The 16,451-nt window shown below is 37.0% G+C and overlaps 1 protein-coding gene across 4 annotated transcripts in view; it reads left to right on the top strand.

The window, feature by feature from the left end:
* Positions 1 to 16,451, top strand: part of LOC118733532 (neuroglian) — a 195,052-nt gene that overhangs the window by 173,433 nt on the left and 5,168 nt on the right. For 3 of the 4 annotated variants that reach the window (XM_036462948.1, XM_036462949.1, XM_036462952.1), the window contains 5 exons: positions 10,139 to 12,375; positions 12,455 to 13,031; positions 13,107 to 13,271; positions 13,473 to 13,841; positions 13,914 to 14,017. In XM_036462948.1, the coding sequence (XP_036318841.1) occupies positions 10,139 to 12,375; positions 12,455 to 13,031; positions 13,107 to 13,271; positions 13,473 to 13,841; positions 13,914 to 14,017 (3,452 nt within the window). Of the gene's footprint in view, positions 1 to 10,138; positions 12,376 to 12,454; positions 13,032 to 13,106; positions 13,272 to 13,472; positions 13,842 to 13,913; positions 14,018 to 14,737; positions 14,907 to 16,451 lie in introns of those variants that run through there. The other variant, XM_036462951.1, reaches the window with a different exon arrangement.

Genomic DNA, 16,451 nt, shown 5'->3' with positions numbered 1-16,451 from the left:
ATGCCCGCAGGTGAGAATCCCAGTGTACTTTGTCCAATCTACAAGAAGGGAGATCCCGACGTTTGCTCCAATTATCGCGGAATAAGCCTTCTTAATATTGCATATAAGGTCCTGTCGATACTGTGTGCAAGACTGAATCCCTTCACGAACCAACTGATTGGACGTTATTAGTGTAGCTTCAGACCTGGTAGGTCCACTATTGACCAGATTTTCACAGCACGTCGAATTCTGGAAAAGTCACTCGATATGCAAATCGAAACACACCATATTTTTGTCGATTTTAAAGCTGTACGATGACATGTCTAAATTTTGGATCCCCGTAAAACTAAAACGGCTATGGAGACTAACGTTGAGCACAACTTTCAGCTCCGTCCAAATAGGGAAGGACCTCTCCCCGCCGTTTGAGACCAAATGAGGATTTAGACAAGTCGATTCACTCTCATGCGACTTTTTCAATCTGATGCCGGAAAGCGTCATAAGATCTGCCAATCTGAATCGCAGTGGTACCATATACAGCAAAAGAACAAAGCTGCTGCGGTATGCATCGTTGGCGTGAAGCCCAGGGATGTCAGCGCAGCATATTGCAGCTTAGAAAAAGAAGCTAACGAAAGTACCTCCTGCCAACACATAAAAAGTCTTCGCATATTGGGACACACGTCACGGTTGGCAGTCATAGCTTTGAAGTAGTAGTGAAGGATTTTGCTAGGATCCAGCAACAACACCATCAGTCTGGAGATAAAGCGAAGAATATGGAATAACGAACTGTTCGAGCTTTTTAACGACATGGACTTAGTTAAGCGCATACAAATATAACGCATGGATGACGACGCTCCAGTGAAAAAATCCGACTCAGAAGGTGCAGGCGGACCTGTCTGCACTTGGGATGAACAATTGGCGCAAATCTGCGAAGGAGAGAGGCAACCGACGAAGCTGTTTGGTCTCGGCCCAAACCGATGAACGGGTGACAGTCCTCATCGTACCACTTATTTTTTTCGGCCGGCTAGTTGGGCCCCAACTCTTTGCATATGTCGGTTTGTTGTAGAGCGCTCTCTGAGAGCAAGTGTAAGAGTCGATTAGCGAATACTTATGTTATGATTGCAGCTTTACTTGTATTACGGAATCACATTTTCGGCTGCACAGCGGCATATGCGTATCTTGGCTGCAAAAAGCTAGTGATCCGAGACAATATTAAGTCCACGTATGTCCAAAATACTGGAATCGTCTATCCCAATATAATCAATTGAGTTTCTGGACTTTACATCTCCATAGGGTGGAACCGATGCATTGTTTCAGGTTACCATCGATTAGCGCCAGTCCTTTGTCGGAGTTTTGGTTGTGAAGGCTGGATTTTCCGACGGTGGAACCAAAGATCCCTTTATTGGCATCTGGCAATGAAATCGTCAGGATTTTAGGTGTGCTCTACGCGCTCATTGAAGAGATATTTGGACACCGCGTCCTTCTCTTTGATGCGGATTGTAGCGAGACGCTTGCCTACTGGAATAAACGGCAGTACTCGGCAACATACCACGATTCCAACATCGAATTTGCGCTCTCTCACACGGTCGCTGTAGTAGGCGACTCAAGACCCAGCCTGGCAGGCAAAGTTTCCCCCATTTAAGGTTCTCGGACATTCCAGTTGCATACCTTCAACTCGTCGACATAGGAATAATGGCTGTAATATTATAGGTATTTTCGCGAATCATAACGTGAGTTCGAATTAAACCTGAATGATTTGAAAGAAAAAAAACAGTTCTGATGACATTGTACTAGGTATGCATACAATCCTGGTTATTGGGTTTAACTGGCTAAATGATTGTAATAATTCGATATATTTTGTTGTTGAAAACTGAATAAAAATTATAGGGTATGAAAACTTACATTGATTAATCAATCTTCTACATATGTATGTCTGCACATCTTTAAAATAAGCATGCTATTAAATGCACAAAAGAGAGAAGAATTTCGACTAAAGCCTAACGAAGGATATATGCCAATTTATTTATTAGTTTTTAAATCAATTATTCTTATCAGATGTACTCTAACTTTATTTTTTTAACTTGATGCGTGTGTATTTTTTAATGTTGTCGTAAAGTCCATAGCATGGTTTTTCGAATCCCCCCTCCCAATCGAACCCGCATACAATCAAGACCAGTGTTGTGTACTCAACCTCAACACAAATGGCACAACCGTTGCATGTTTACTTGCAGTTCGTGTCAACGACGTCGCTTCCGTAGTAGTTGGTTTCAGTGCTGCCATCTTTTTTTTTTGGCTGCAACACCACGTTCCAGCGGCTAGAGGGCGCCGCCCTTGTACACTTCATGCTTCGTCTAGCCATTTTGGCAGTTCTTTGCCCATTTTTTTACATATTTTGTCTGTGCACTTTTGTAAGTGTGTGTGTGTGTTTTCGGGCTAGCCTGCTTCTTTCGTTGTCCTTGCCGGCATGCTGTTGCTGTGCACCATTGTTGCATGCCACAAATGTCATTTCACATGAGTGTTTCATAAGTTTGCAGTTTTCTCGATGCCATAGTGTGGGTGCATTGCACTCTTCAATGCGGTAAAATGCAGTGTTTTGTTATAAGCTTATTCAAGTATTTCCCTCCAGCACTATTCGGTAGGAGGCACATAAAAATCTTTCGTGTTACTTGATTGTTAAGAAATAAAAAGAGTTTGAAAATTGATTACAATTGACGGTAAATTTTTTACTAACTTTGTATGAATGTAAATTTGTATTCCTTTTACTTTGAGTTTCTTCCTTAGGAAATAGATTTTGAATAATTGCATACCATTTTTATAGTCTGCCGCTTAAGTTTGGAACTTTAAAAGCTTTCACTTTTTCATCGCTGGCTTCATCATTTACCAAAATTTATTAGCAGTTAGAGAATATGGGTGCAGTAAAGAGAAGCATTCAAATTACTTAACGGTGCCACTATTTTGCTGGGTACTATGTACAGTGGCGAAAATGTAAGTAGGGCAGAGACATGTTAGCATTATTTGGCTATTTCCCTTTCGTTTGCTTAATGTTTATTATTTTTTTATGAAAGTTTAGCTCGTTATCTAACAAAACCTATGTATGTAAGTAAAAATTTCAAACTTTGTACAAAAATTTGGAAAATTCAACAACGTTTCATCAAACGTTGGACCTTTTTATCTATGCTGAATTTCCACTAGGCATTGAAATGACAAAAAATTGGAGAAATTTAGAAAATGCCATGTGGAAATGAATTTAATTACTATTTTTTTAACGTAATGACACGAATTTTTTTAATGCCCAATTTTGCCGTTCAAATTTTTGTCATTTAATGGAAATCCAGCATTAGATTTCTTAGAAACAATCTGAGTATTTTTGTAGCTGATTCAATTTTAGTAGAATAAATTTTGAAAGGTGTTACTCATTTTCTGCGTACAAAAATAATTTCGAACATAAATGTTCTACAAAGTTAGAGGTAGTAGTGCATTTTAGCGGAACCTGCCCAAAACTCATCCAAAAAAGGATCATCAGGAGGGTTATCAATCGACACGTTTTAGTGCCAATAACAATAGTCCGAAAGCGTAAATAATCTTTTTTAATTCATTCGAAAGTTATTTGCAAAAGAAAAGTTAAAAATTTTTAAAATTCGTCGAAATTTAGAAATTTTGATTTACAAAAAAAAAAAATCGAATACCATGATCGGACCAGCATCGAAAACATATTTTCGTTGCTAAAACTGGTTTTCCACCTAAAACTTATGTTTCCATCCTTGTAAAATCTGTCAAACGAAAACCAGTTTTCGCTGAAAACTTATTGAAAACTTACGTTCCAATCGGTGTCTGCACTAGTTTTTTAGTAATATTTATCGAATTGGAAGTCATATTCCATCATCTTTAATATGCCAGTTCGGATTTATTGTTAATTGGCTGGCCAAATGAAAATAAAAGTAAAAAAAATGTTGCTAATGAAAAGAAAATGAAAGAAAAAGATTTTGGTTATGATTTTTTGTAGCAAACCTGTAATCAAAGGATGTAAGAAATGTCAACGAAAACATTAACAGCCGATGCGAACAGGTTTCAGCCCACAATCTTAAAACTCGTTTTCAAAGTGATTTCGTTGTCGGTCCGAACATAGTATAAGCAAAGCAAAATAACCAAAACTTACTAAAATGTCTCTTCCCTATTTAAATTGTCGCCACCGTATGTAAATAGCATAAATTTTTGCCCACTCAATCTGTTGACAATGCGCTGGGTGTGTTTGCAATTTTTCCTCAAGTGCCTTTTCTTTTTTTTTGGCTACCGTCAGCCTAACCCAAATTCGCCAAAAGTCGAGTAGCTATCCTGCTATTCATTTTGTCATATCTTTTGTCATAATCTTCCATTCATTTTCACTGCAGAGGTTCTTCAACTTTTGAACTGCCGTGCTTTATATAGTAGAATGCAACACTGTAGGGAAGTGTGACATTAGTTAAGGCGGCGACAGCCTAATGACAGTTATTCGAAGCTACTGAAAGAGCAGCAGGAGTACTGTCAATCCTTCTTGCTCAGCGTAATTGTGTAGCGCATAATAAGGCATTTCATTTAAAGTTTGCGTGTCGTTAGTAAAAAAGAAAAAATTATGCAAATGTATTTAGAAAACAATTCGCTCGAGGCTTGAGTCATCACAGCACATGCAGCACTGCTATGCTTCTTCGGTGCGAACTTCCTGGAAGCGCCAACATTCAGGTGAGTAGGACTGGCTACTGTATAGGACTGGCAATATTTGCACAAACTGTAGTGGGAAGGAGTTGTTGTAAGGATGGCGCAAAGTGAAGCTTTTGTGAACACATGATACTGAAATGGGGTAAATTGGGTGTGCTTGGCGCCAGCTAGGACAATATACATTCATAATGATACATGAGTATGTATGCATGTAGATTAGGGTGGTTCAAAAATGCATGTGAAAAAGTAAAGTCGGAATTCTTATGCTCTCTCCCCCTAGGATTGTTCTATATCGAAAAAATATACCACTTTTTTATTTTAAAATCAAAAAATAGGGCCCAAAGTCCTGCATGTATTTTATATGGGGGAAAAACAACTTTTCGTAGAAATGGTATAGAATTCTTAAAAATCAAAATTTTTCTATCGGAAAACTCTGCTTATCTGCAGTAATAATACCGAATTGTTTAGTTAACCATTTTTTCACCGCAACTATAATTTATATGTCAGCCTAAAACCCACAAAAACCCGAAAAATTCAATAGGGGGGAATAAAAAATCGTTAGTATTAAAAAATGGTTAAATAAACAATTGGGTATTATTATTGAAAGTCTCCTGAAGAGAACCAGGGTTTTCCGATCGAAAAATATTTTTTCAAGAATTTTACTTTTTTTCGATATAGAACAACCCTAGGGGGTGAGAGCATTACAATTCCGACTTTACGACTTTACTGATTTTGGACCACCCTTATGTAGATACATACAGTAAATCGTCCAAACAAAGCGAAGCATATGGTTTTACATACAAAGTGGGCATACCAAATGTGTGCAAAGTGTTAACAGTCTGTTGGAGAGAAAAGTGGAAAAATGTTTATTGTGTGGCATACTTTATGGTAGCTCTACACCAACCCAACTATTTTTCATGCATATAATATACTTTGTATTCTGATATCGCAACTATTAGTTCACTAAGTGCAATTTAGTTCGGTATAGTCCGCATTCACTATTGTTGTATGTAGCTTCTTTAACCCCTTTCATTGTTTTTTGTTGTGTCCTTAATGGCATTTAAGTAAATGTTCAAATTGGAGTTAAAATCTTCATTTACATTTTAATGGACGCTGTTATAGTGCATTGGCTTTGTTTTCTTTATTACTCGGTTGTTTGCTTGGCCACTGCGGAAGTGGGTCCTTAAAAGTAAACTACTTTGATCCTTTTGGCAGATATGCATATGTATGGAATAGTTGGTGCATATGTAGTCCAAGCGAATCAGGGCGCTTCTCAGTAGATCCATAAACAACATATATTTTTTTTGTTGTAAGTTTTTATTGTTGTGCGTTGCCTATTTTTCACTTTGTGACACGTCCTTTTTAATAGTGGTTGCTTATTTACTTGAAGGATCATAATAACATTATCATATCTGTATCGCTTGTTGGACGAGCGTAATATTTCACAAAAAAAAAAAAAACATTAAATATTCGCAAAAAATTTACTTCAATAAAAAATATCTACTAAAAATATAGTTAATGTTTTTTTTCGGCAGAAAAACAGTTTAATCTATCAACAAAGGGGAGCTCGAAGCTTTCAGTCGACTGTTTTGCAATTACATATGTGATCCCCTCAAAAAAATGTCTTTCCTCAAAGTCTTTATTAGACATTTGTTTCAGTGATAAGCTCTTCGTTAGTCCCAAAATTCTTACCGGGCTGGGTTTCTTTCAGGTTATTTTGAAAAAATGTTTTCGGAATCACCGAGTAATTCTACATAGAAATTGGATAGTGGCGTTTGAAGAACAAAAACCAAACTAAAATTTGTGATCCAGTGTATTTTGTTAATAAAATAATGAAATTCTATTTTTCGTAAATTGATTCGCTAGTTTTTTATACAATTGATTCTATGTATATTTGAAATTTAGTACAATGTGAAGCATTTTTTAAGAGATCTTTAGTTTTTAAAATATGTACCACAGTGCCGGAATTTCCAATTTATTTCTCATTTTGGTTTTATTTAAATTTATTTGGGAAAATATTCTTTCAGTATTTGCTTTGGCTATTGGAATGCAAACCATTTTTTAACAAAGGGAAAATGCTTCAATTTTTATCTAAAAATATTTTACTTATCCAGTCAAATCTGAAATTTTAAATTTTTACTATTTACGGGCCTATTCTGCGTTGGTAACCAAAATTTTGTTACCCGTAAATAAAGTTCCTGGTAATTTTTAAACCCCTTTCGCATTCTGCACACTGATAAATTTTGTTACCATCTCATAAGCAGGTAACAAAATATTGCCCCGTGAAGTATGCAACACAAGAATTTATACAAATCTTCATAGCTGAATTGCTGAATAGATTAAATTGTTCCCAAGGTACTTAGAATTGTGGTTACAAGAAGTAGTGTTATTTTTTGGTAACAAAATTTTCCGGTGTGAATATGGCAACATTACTTGACATGTAACCCAAAATTGAATCGCGATTAATCCCTGTTAAAAAAATTAAACCTTATCCTGTGGCTATTGTTTTGTATGGCCCTGAAATTCTAAGGCTATTTAACGATTAATAGATGGGATGAAATGAAAATACCAGAAGAAAAATTTACTCTAGAAAGTGATTGGTTTAACGTCGAAAACGTTTTCTATAGTTTTCTTCAAGTTTTCGAAGACCGAAATGTGCGAAAATTCCATTTTGATGTAACAATGCTTGCTCTCTTGTCACACTACAAGCTCATCTCATTTAAAAGTAAAATTCATTAAACGAGTTAAGCTTCCCCGAGTCGGTCCCTATACCCCTGACCGAGCAAAATTTTTATTTTTTAACTGCAGATACTGACCTTAATTTAAAATTAAATTTTAAAGATATGTAAATATTCTAAAATTATAAATAACCATTCCTTTAGTAGACTTTATAAAAACAAAAAACATTTTCGTATAACGTGCAATCATTCTTAAACTTCCATGTAGTCAGTGCTGTAAGTCCAACCAGCTCTGTAGTTGAAGTGAAAAACTAAATTTTCTAGCTTGCTCAGCGACAGCGCTGCCAAAGAAGGTGTGGCAACTTGTCATAGTCACGCTGCCACATTCGCTTTTAATTAATTCATTTAAATGAAGACTTCTGCTACATTAACTAAGCACTATGTAATGGCAACATTAAGACAACATCAGCGCAAGCGTTGTTGTAGAATAAAAAAAAATTATGGCAGTCACAGAAGTGCAATTTATTACTGGCGATATGTTAATAAGTGTTTGTGTGTCTATTTTGTGTCATCTGCAGCCGTCATCCAGCTAGCACTGAGACTTTCACATCTCCTTTGATTTGTGTCTTCAATATAATTTAAACATTGTAGTTTTATAGTTTTATTTTTATTTTGTTCTTTACTTTTTATTCTTAAGCTCTACTTGGTCAATTGTTTGTGCAATTAATAAAATGAGTTTGAATCTTTAGTCTGTACTCATTTGTCTGATTGCCTGCATGATTGCGCATAGTTTATTTGTTTGTGCCTACTTGTCTGTTACGTATCTACCTCTCTTCTTCTTTTTCACTTCAATCTGTCTGACGGGTCATTAATTTAGACAAATAAGGAAGATTTATTTAAAGCCTCACTTGGACTCGCCATTAATTTTATGATTAGTTGGCTGCACCGACAAATAAAAAAAAAAACTATCGCAGGAAATAAGTTGCTTAATCGGCATAAAATAACAAACTAAAGCAAAAATAAACCAAAACAAAATTTATTTAGTTAATAGCTTTACTTAAGTAACAGCGCTTATTTTTGTGTGTTTATTTAAAGTTCTTGTGTGCTGATTAAAGGAAATTTTCTTTTTCAAGCTCCGCAAATTTATTGTCGGATTGCCCTCCGATTCTCGACGCACATTTCCCATTTATACATACAAATTATGCAAAGTTCTAAAAGTCAATTACACTTGTAAATATGTATGTATGCACGTGTCTTAGGCTTAATTTCTCTGGCGTTTCCCCAAATAAGCTCTGCCTATTTATTTAGGCATGTGTATTTTTAACCCTTTATTGACCTCTGGCCCAATATTGCGACTAATGTCACGCTGTTTTCAATTATAGAGCCACATAACCAAAAATACATATGTATTTACATACTGCGGTGTTTGTTTTTACTTTGATACATTTACATAATTGTAAACTCAAATAACTAAATTATTTTAAAGCGTAGATGTGAGTGTTTTCGTATCTCTTTACGAAATATTACATGTTCAAAACTCAAGATATTTTAGTCAATTTAGGACCATGTCTAGCTTAGAATGATTATTTGTTACGAGTTTTCTTTGTTTGAGATTGGATAGGACAAATCCAAGCCAATTTGGTTAAAAAAAAATATTTAGGGATCACTTAAGCTCAGTATGTAGCGTGGCAAGTAAATTATAACGATTACTTAGCATGAAATTGTATAACGAAAGCGTAAAGGCCCACCTGCCAAATGCACACAGCCTTTTGATGGAAAATTCTTTTTTAAAACTCTAAATTTTTGACTTTCATATAAAGAGCTTCCGAAACTTCATAATGAAGTTGATATGTATGCATGTCCATTAGGGCGCAAAGAGTTGCGTGTTTTCTACCGGAATTATAAAAATTTATTATATCCATATTTATTATATTATATTTATATTTATATACCGATTTCGGGTTTTACCTCCAAAAATCTCATTCTTTTGATCACGTTGATACAATTTTCAGTTTTTTTTTTATCCAGACCTTTTAAGCGTAAACTCTTTTACCATCTGATGTGATTTTGAAAAAAAAAAACAATTTTTAAAAACTTTTTTATTTTATAAAAACTCGATTTTTGGAGGTCTTTTCAAATCTGTCCAGCTCACGTAAATATTAAAAATTTTTCCGAACTATATTGGTGGAAGTCTTTAAATATAATATATTTTATGATTTCCGTGGAAAACCCGCAACTTTTTTTGGTGAAGCAAAATACAGTATATGCCCTTTGCTTTCCTGCGATAGCCTACAACAGTGTTCAGAGGAGAGGCAGACCGAGTGGTCAAACTTTTTAGATATCCAAATATCCTTGACTCAAGCAGAGAAGCTCTTCGAAGTTCGAACTCTTTACCTGTGTAAATTTAAATTTTAGCAGGAAGTGTATACCGCTTTTGTTGGTGAAAAAATTAACGCCAAAAACAATCTTAATTTTGCTAGAATTGCTACATTGCGCCATCAGCCTTCGCTTACGAAATGAGAAGAGGCATTAATATCATAAATAAGTTAACTTTTTACGCAGTGCATCGAAGCTTTTCCTCTCCATGCATCTTCTGCACTAAGTTGTTGTGATTGTAAAGCAAATTGGAACCAAATCGGCTCGTATTTGGGGAGACTGATGAGCGTTTATTTCCCCTTGTTTATCGAGTTCATCCGAGCGTTAAAAACTTTAAATTACATGCATTTAATTTCATTTTCCGAACCTGTGCCATTTTGCTTATAATCATTTCTCTTGTTTTCACTTTCTTGCAGCTACCGATGGGTCAAGAACGGCAAGAAATTCGATTGGCAAGCTTACGACAATCGCATGCTGCAGCAGCCCGGTCGGGGTACGCTCGTAATCACGTCACCCAAGGACGAAGATATGGGTCAGTATCAGTGTTTCGCTGAAAACGAATTCGGTACAGCCACATCGAACTCTGTGTTTGTGCGTAAAGCCGAACTGAATGCATTCAAAGATGAGGTGGCGAAAACGATTGAAACAAACGAAGGTGAACCGTTCTCACTGAGTTGTGAAGCACCGGATGGTTGGCCCAAGCCCATTGTGAACTGGCTGATACAACATTCATTGGATGGCACCATTAAATCGATAAACGATTCGCGCATGACACTCGATCCCGAAGGCACACTCTGGTTCTCGAATGTAACACGTGGAGATGCCTCTGACGATTTCTTCTATGCCTGTTCGGCTACCTCGGTATTCCGTAATGAATACAAAATCGGCAATAAAGTACTATTGGATGTGAAACAGACCGGCATCAGTGCCGCACAGAACAAACAACCACCAAAGAGGCAATACGTGACGCGCAAGAACGAAGTGGCGTTACGTGGTAAACGCGTTGAGCTTTATTGTATTTTTGGTGGCACCCCGCTACCGCAAACGGTGTGGTCCAAGAATGGCGCACCCATACAGTGGAGTGATAGAGTAACGCAGGGTCATTACGGTAAATCGCTGGTCTTCAGGCAGGCAAGTTTCGACGATGAGGGCACCTACACGTGCGACGTTTCTAACGGTGTTGGCAATGCACAATCATACTCCATTAATTTGAAAATTTGGGCCACACCATATTTCACCAAAGAACCAGAGATCCAGAATGCCGCCGAAGATGAATCAGTCGAATTTGAGTGCGCGGCTGCCGGTAATCCCGAACCCACTATTCAATGGATTCACAATGGCAAACCGATTGCACAAGCACCACCCAATCCACGCCGTACTGTACAGAGTAATCGCATTATCATACGCGATCTCGTCAAGGCCGATACCGGAAATTATGGCTGTAACGCTACCAACTCGCTTGGCTATGTCTACAAGGATGTGTACCTAAACGTGTTGGCACTACCACCAGAGATCCAGGAAGCGCCGCGTAAGGAAGCAACAGTCGATGGCAAGAACGTTACATTGCGTTGTCGCGTCTTTGGTGCACCCAAACCACAAGTCAAATGGATACACAACCATCAGGAGTTGACCGGTGGACGTTACAACACACTACCCTCGGGAGATTTGGAGATCCAAGAAGTTGCATTCAGCGATGAGGGCGACTACACTTGCTTTGCCACTAACAAATTCGGCAGCAAATCGGCGAATGGATCGTTGACAGTCATGAAGCGCACAAGCATCATTCACGAGCCACAGAATTATGAGGTTGCCGCTGGAAAATCGGCGACATTCCGTTGTAATGAGGAGCATGACGAAAAACTAGATCTGGAGATTGAATGGTGGAAAGACGGCCAACCCATTGATTTCGAATCGGAGGCACGTTTTGTTAAGACCAATGACAATTCGTTGACCATACCCAAGACTGTTGAATTGGATTCGGGCGAGTACACTTGTGTAGCGCGCACACAGTTGGATGAAGCTTCAGCTAAAGCCAATCTCATAGTACAGGACGTTCCAAACGCGCCACGCCTAGTCGGTATCGTATGCATGGCTAATAGGATAAAAGTCACCTGGGAGCCACAGGGTGACAATCGTTCACCAATTCTATACTACACCCTCGAATTCAATACTTCCTTCACGCCCGACTCTTGGGATATCTCGTATGAGAAGGTTCCCTCCACCGAGGTTGCATTTGTCGTTGATTTAACACCCTGGGCAAACTACACCTTCCGTGTGAAAGCCATCAACAAAATCGGACCGTCGCCGCCATCTGAGAACAGTGAAGTATGCACAACGCCAGCAGATGTGCCCTACAAGAACCCGGACAATGTTCAAGGCATGGGAACTGAGCCCAATAACTTGGTTATATCATGGACTCCAATGCCAGAGATTGATCACAATGCACCGGACTTCCATTACCGCCTCTCATGGAAACGCGATATACCTGCAGCCTCCTGGGAGAGTAGAGACATCTACGATTGGCGGCAGAGTAATATGGTAATACCAGATCAGCCAACCTATGTACCATACCTGATCAAAGTAGTGGCTATAAATCAAAAAGGTGAAGCAAATGTGGCGCCCACAGAAGTTGTAGGCTATTCAGGCGAAGATCGTAAGTAACAATTTCACTAAATGCTTGTATAAGCAGTGACATTTTCTAAATAAAATGTTTTTTTTTTGTTTTATTGAAGGTCCCTTGGAAGCTCCCACTAACTTCAGTATGGTTCAAGTCACAGCCGCTACCACAGCTATGCTGCGCTGGAATCACGTCAGCCCCGAATCAGTACGTGGTCGCTTCAAGGGCTACAAAATCCAAACTTGGACCGAGAAGGAGGGTGAGGAAGCGCTGCGCGAAATACACGTTGATGCGATTTCCGATCAGGCGCTCGTGACACAATTCAAACCCGACTCGAAGAACTTTGCGCGTGTGCTCGCCTACAATGGACGCTTTAATGGCCCACCAAGTGTGGTCATCGACTTTGATACACCGGAAGGTGTGCCATCACCAGTACAATCATTGGATGCCTACCCGCTGGGTTCATCTGCCTTCTGGTTGACATGGAAGAAACCATTGCAACCAAATGGTAAATTGACCGGCTACAAAATCTACTATGAAGAAGTGAAGGGAAGCTATGTAAGCGAGCGACGTGAACTCGAACCGCACATTACCGATCCACGACAGACGAGCACCAAAATGGCTGGTTTGCATCCAAATACTAAGTATAGAATTTCCATAACGGCGACAACAAAAATGGGCGAGGGATCAGAGTGAGTTTGATGAGAAATTTATGAACTGCAGAACCCGTACGAATATTATGTATGAAATTAAATTTATGTTTGCAGGCACTTTATTGAGAAACGTACATTACCCGAGGACTCACAGAAGCCAGCCGTACCTGCATTCGCTTGGGAGCAATTACCATCCGATAATGGTTTTGCTAAATATCGCATAAACTGGCATCCCAGTACCGAAGGACATGCGGGCACACACTTCTACACACAGTACAGGTGCGTAAGGAAATAAATTTAAGTCTAAGGAATATACTTTGTGCTAGAAACTATTTCAGAAACTACTTGGATCAAATAAAGAAAACGCTAGGTTAAAATGTTGTGCTTTTCAAAACCATACCATGTTACAAACAGCACGATTTAAATATATCACAGTTATTTAAAAATTGCCTAAATTTAATCTTTATTTTCCCCACACAGAATCAAAGGTGAGCCCAACTTCGTTAAAGTGGATCCAGAATTTACTAGAGACTTCCAAGAGATCGCTGGTCTTGACCCCGACAATGTTTACGAATTCCGTGTGGTCGCAGTTGATGGACTCCACGAAACACCCAGTGAACTAAGAGAAATCGTTGTTGAAGGACCTACTAAAGTGCCCAATCAGAATGTGGCAAATGCTGGCTGGTTCATTGGCATGATGTTGGCTTTGGCTTTCATTATTATACTTTTCATTATTATTTGCATAATACGACGCAATCGTGGTGGCAAATATGATGTACATGATCGTGAATTGGCGAACGGCCGTCGTGACTATCCGGACGAAGGTGGATTCCATGAATACTCACAGCCGTAAGTTGGAACGAATATTGAGGAAAATTATTGATATCATATTTATATATATATTTAATTTTTTATTTGCAGTTTGGATAACAAGAGCGCTGGTCGCCAATCGGTTAGTTCGGCGAACAAGCCAGGTGTGGAAAGTGATACCGATTCCATGGCTGAATATGGTGATGGTGATACAGGTGAGTCGAAATAAAATAACGATGTAATTAGTTGGAAAATCGCCGCGAGAACAACTTTGTCGCGATATGGCTGTAGAAACGTGTCAAGCTTCCAAAAATATGCATATGTGTGTTTGTAAATCTGTATACGTTTATATGTGCGTGCACAAAAAATCGTGTTCTCGATAAACTAAATTCTATTCACTCTTTTATTTCCTATTATTTTATACATTTATGGGACAATTCCAGCCCTATTCGGACACCATTTGGCTTTTGCATCTCCGATTTTTTTTTTCATAATTTTTTATTTTATAGTACCAATGTGCAGAGGCCTCCCTGAGTTTTTTTTTTTATTTTTTTCAACCGTATTCCTATAAAACTTCAAAGTTTTTAATATAAAATATTGATTGTTAGAATTTTTTTCAAAAAACTGCCTCTCATTCCACAACTTTTAAGCCTAGTTCGATAACGGGATAGCAATGCGATATATTGTTCCAGAATTTTCAAATTAATGGAAAACTACAAAATTTTGTCCAACAAAGTCAGCCTCTCAATTGTTACTAAATACAACATAAAAAAATATTTGAAAAAAATGGGCGATACAAAAGTCGAATGGTGCTCGAATTGGGCTGGAATGCCCCTTTTTACACATTTAATATGTATGTATGTACCCATGTATTTATGTATTTATTATTTTCTTCAATTTGTATAAAATGCGTGTGATTTTGAAAATGAGCACAGCGGCTGTTGTATTAAGAGGCGTTGCAAATAATTTACCCACGGTGCCTGAATTCCGAGATGATGCTGCCAACGCAGCAGCACACATACTTAAACACTAGCCATGACACTCTTTTGCAAATTACAAATTTATAGTAAATTCGTTTGAAAAAATGCTAAGGTAAAAAAAAAATACATTACAATTGCGATTTTTGGGTTAACTAACGCATGAATGAAAATTTTCGGTATTCCGTGTTTATTAACTCATAAATTTCACCTATAAATATTTTATTTACATACATACCATGCGTTTATGGTGAACTTTTTGTTTAAATTGATGGCGAAATAAATTTTTAATAAAACATTAATATTTTCTCTAATTATTTGGCATTTGTTTCTAACATATTTTTGATAGTTAAACGTTTTTCGGCAAACTAATAAATTTCGCATTATCCTGCTTAAAATTAAAACTAAAATTCCATATATTAGATTGGACAAAAACTTAACATGCAAAAAGACTATCTTCAAACTGCCTACTTCCAAAACAGGAGAAGGTTATCAATTCGTCGGAATATTTCTATTTTTTTTTGTTTTATGTATGTTACCGCATAACTTTGGACCACGTTAACCGATTTCGATAATTCTTTTTCTATCGGAAAGGTAGTGTCTCACAGGTGGTCACTTACTCATTTGGTTTAGATCCAATCATTTGATCATGAAAAAATTTACGATACTCCTAAATTTTTATATGAGAATTGAAGTCGTTTTTGTTTTTTGCTTAAAAATTACTTGTTTTTTATTAGATACTACATAGTAAGTTATTTTTACTGTATTTTACAAATTCATCAACTATAAATTCCAGAACATAAATAAATCAAGTGCGTTTGATATACATACATATCAGTCGTAATCGTCCGTACGATTAATGATTACATTTTATTAATCGTTAATCGTCGGTTGTGATTACGATTAATTAATTTTAATCATTAATCGTTAATCCAATTAAAAAATCTGATTGAGTGCTCTGTTTTGTCCGAATTTGAAATCAAACACGGGTTATAGTTTTTTTTTAGTGTTTCACGCTTATAAAAAACGCATAATATATAAAAAAAAATTATTATTATTATTAGTAATACATAAATTGGGAATTTTTATATCCCATCGCACATGTGCAGAGGGATTTTAAAACCTAGTTTGCTTAGCGTCTGCTAAAATAGATTTTAATGAAAATGCACACCAAATTGCATAGATTTATGAGGAAAACCGACTTTGCCATACCCAATTAACTGGCCTTGTGTGCACAGTAAAATTCCAGCATAAATTAATTAATCATAAAACCTACTTAATCAAATTAAGGGTTAATGATTAATAATTAATTTTTTTAATCGCGGCTACGATTAACTGTTTAATCAGATTAAAATTAATCATGATTAACTGTAATGGGATTGAATTTAATCGAGTTAACTAATTGATTAAAAAATCAATCGATTAGGGCCAACACTGATACATATGCATATAAATTTCTTAAACAATTTATTTATTCATTTTATATTTGATCGAGGAAACGGGAAATGTACTGATTGCATGCTTGTATCAGAAACTTAAAAATTCTATCAGTTTTAGATTTTTCAGGCAGTTATTCAGTCATGACTCATGAGCAAAAATATGTGATAACGCCGTGCGATAGTCAATTTTACACACAAAAAAATCAATTTGTTGGCGTAACTAAAGACTAAAA

Source organism: Rhagoletis pomonella, unplaced genomic scaffold (assembly GCF_013731165.1).
Source record: "Rhagoletis pomonella isolate Grant_MI unplaced genomic scaffold, Rhpom_1.0 Rhpom_scaffold_00002, whole genome shotgun sequence".
NCBI lineage: Eukaryota > Metazoa > Arthropoda > Insecta > Diptera > Tephritidae > Rhagoletis > Rhagoletis pomonella.
This window is presented reverse-complemented; position numbering and strand designations above follow the sequence as displayed.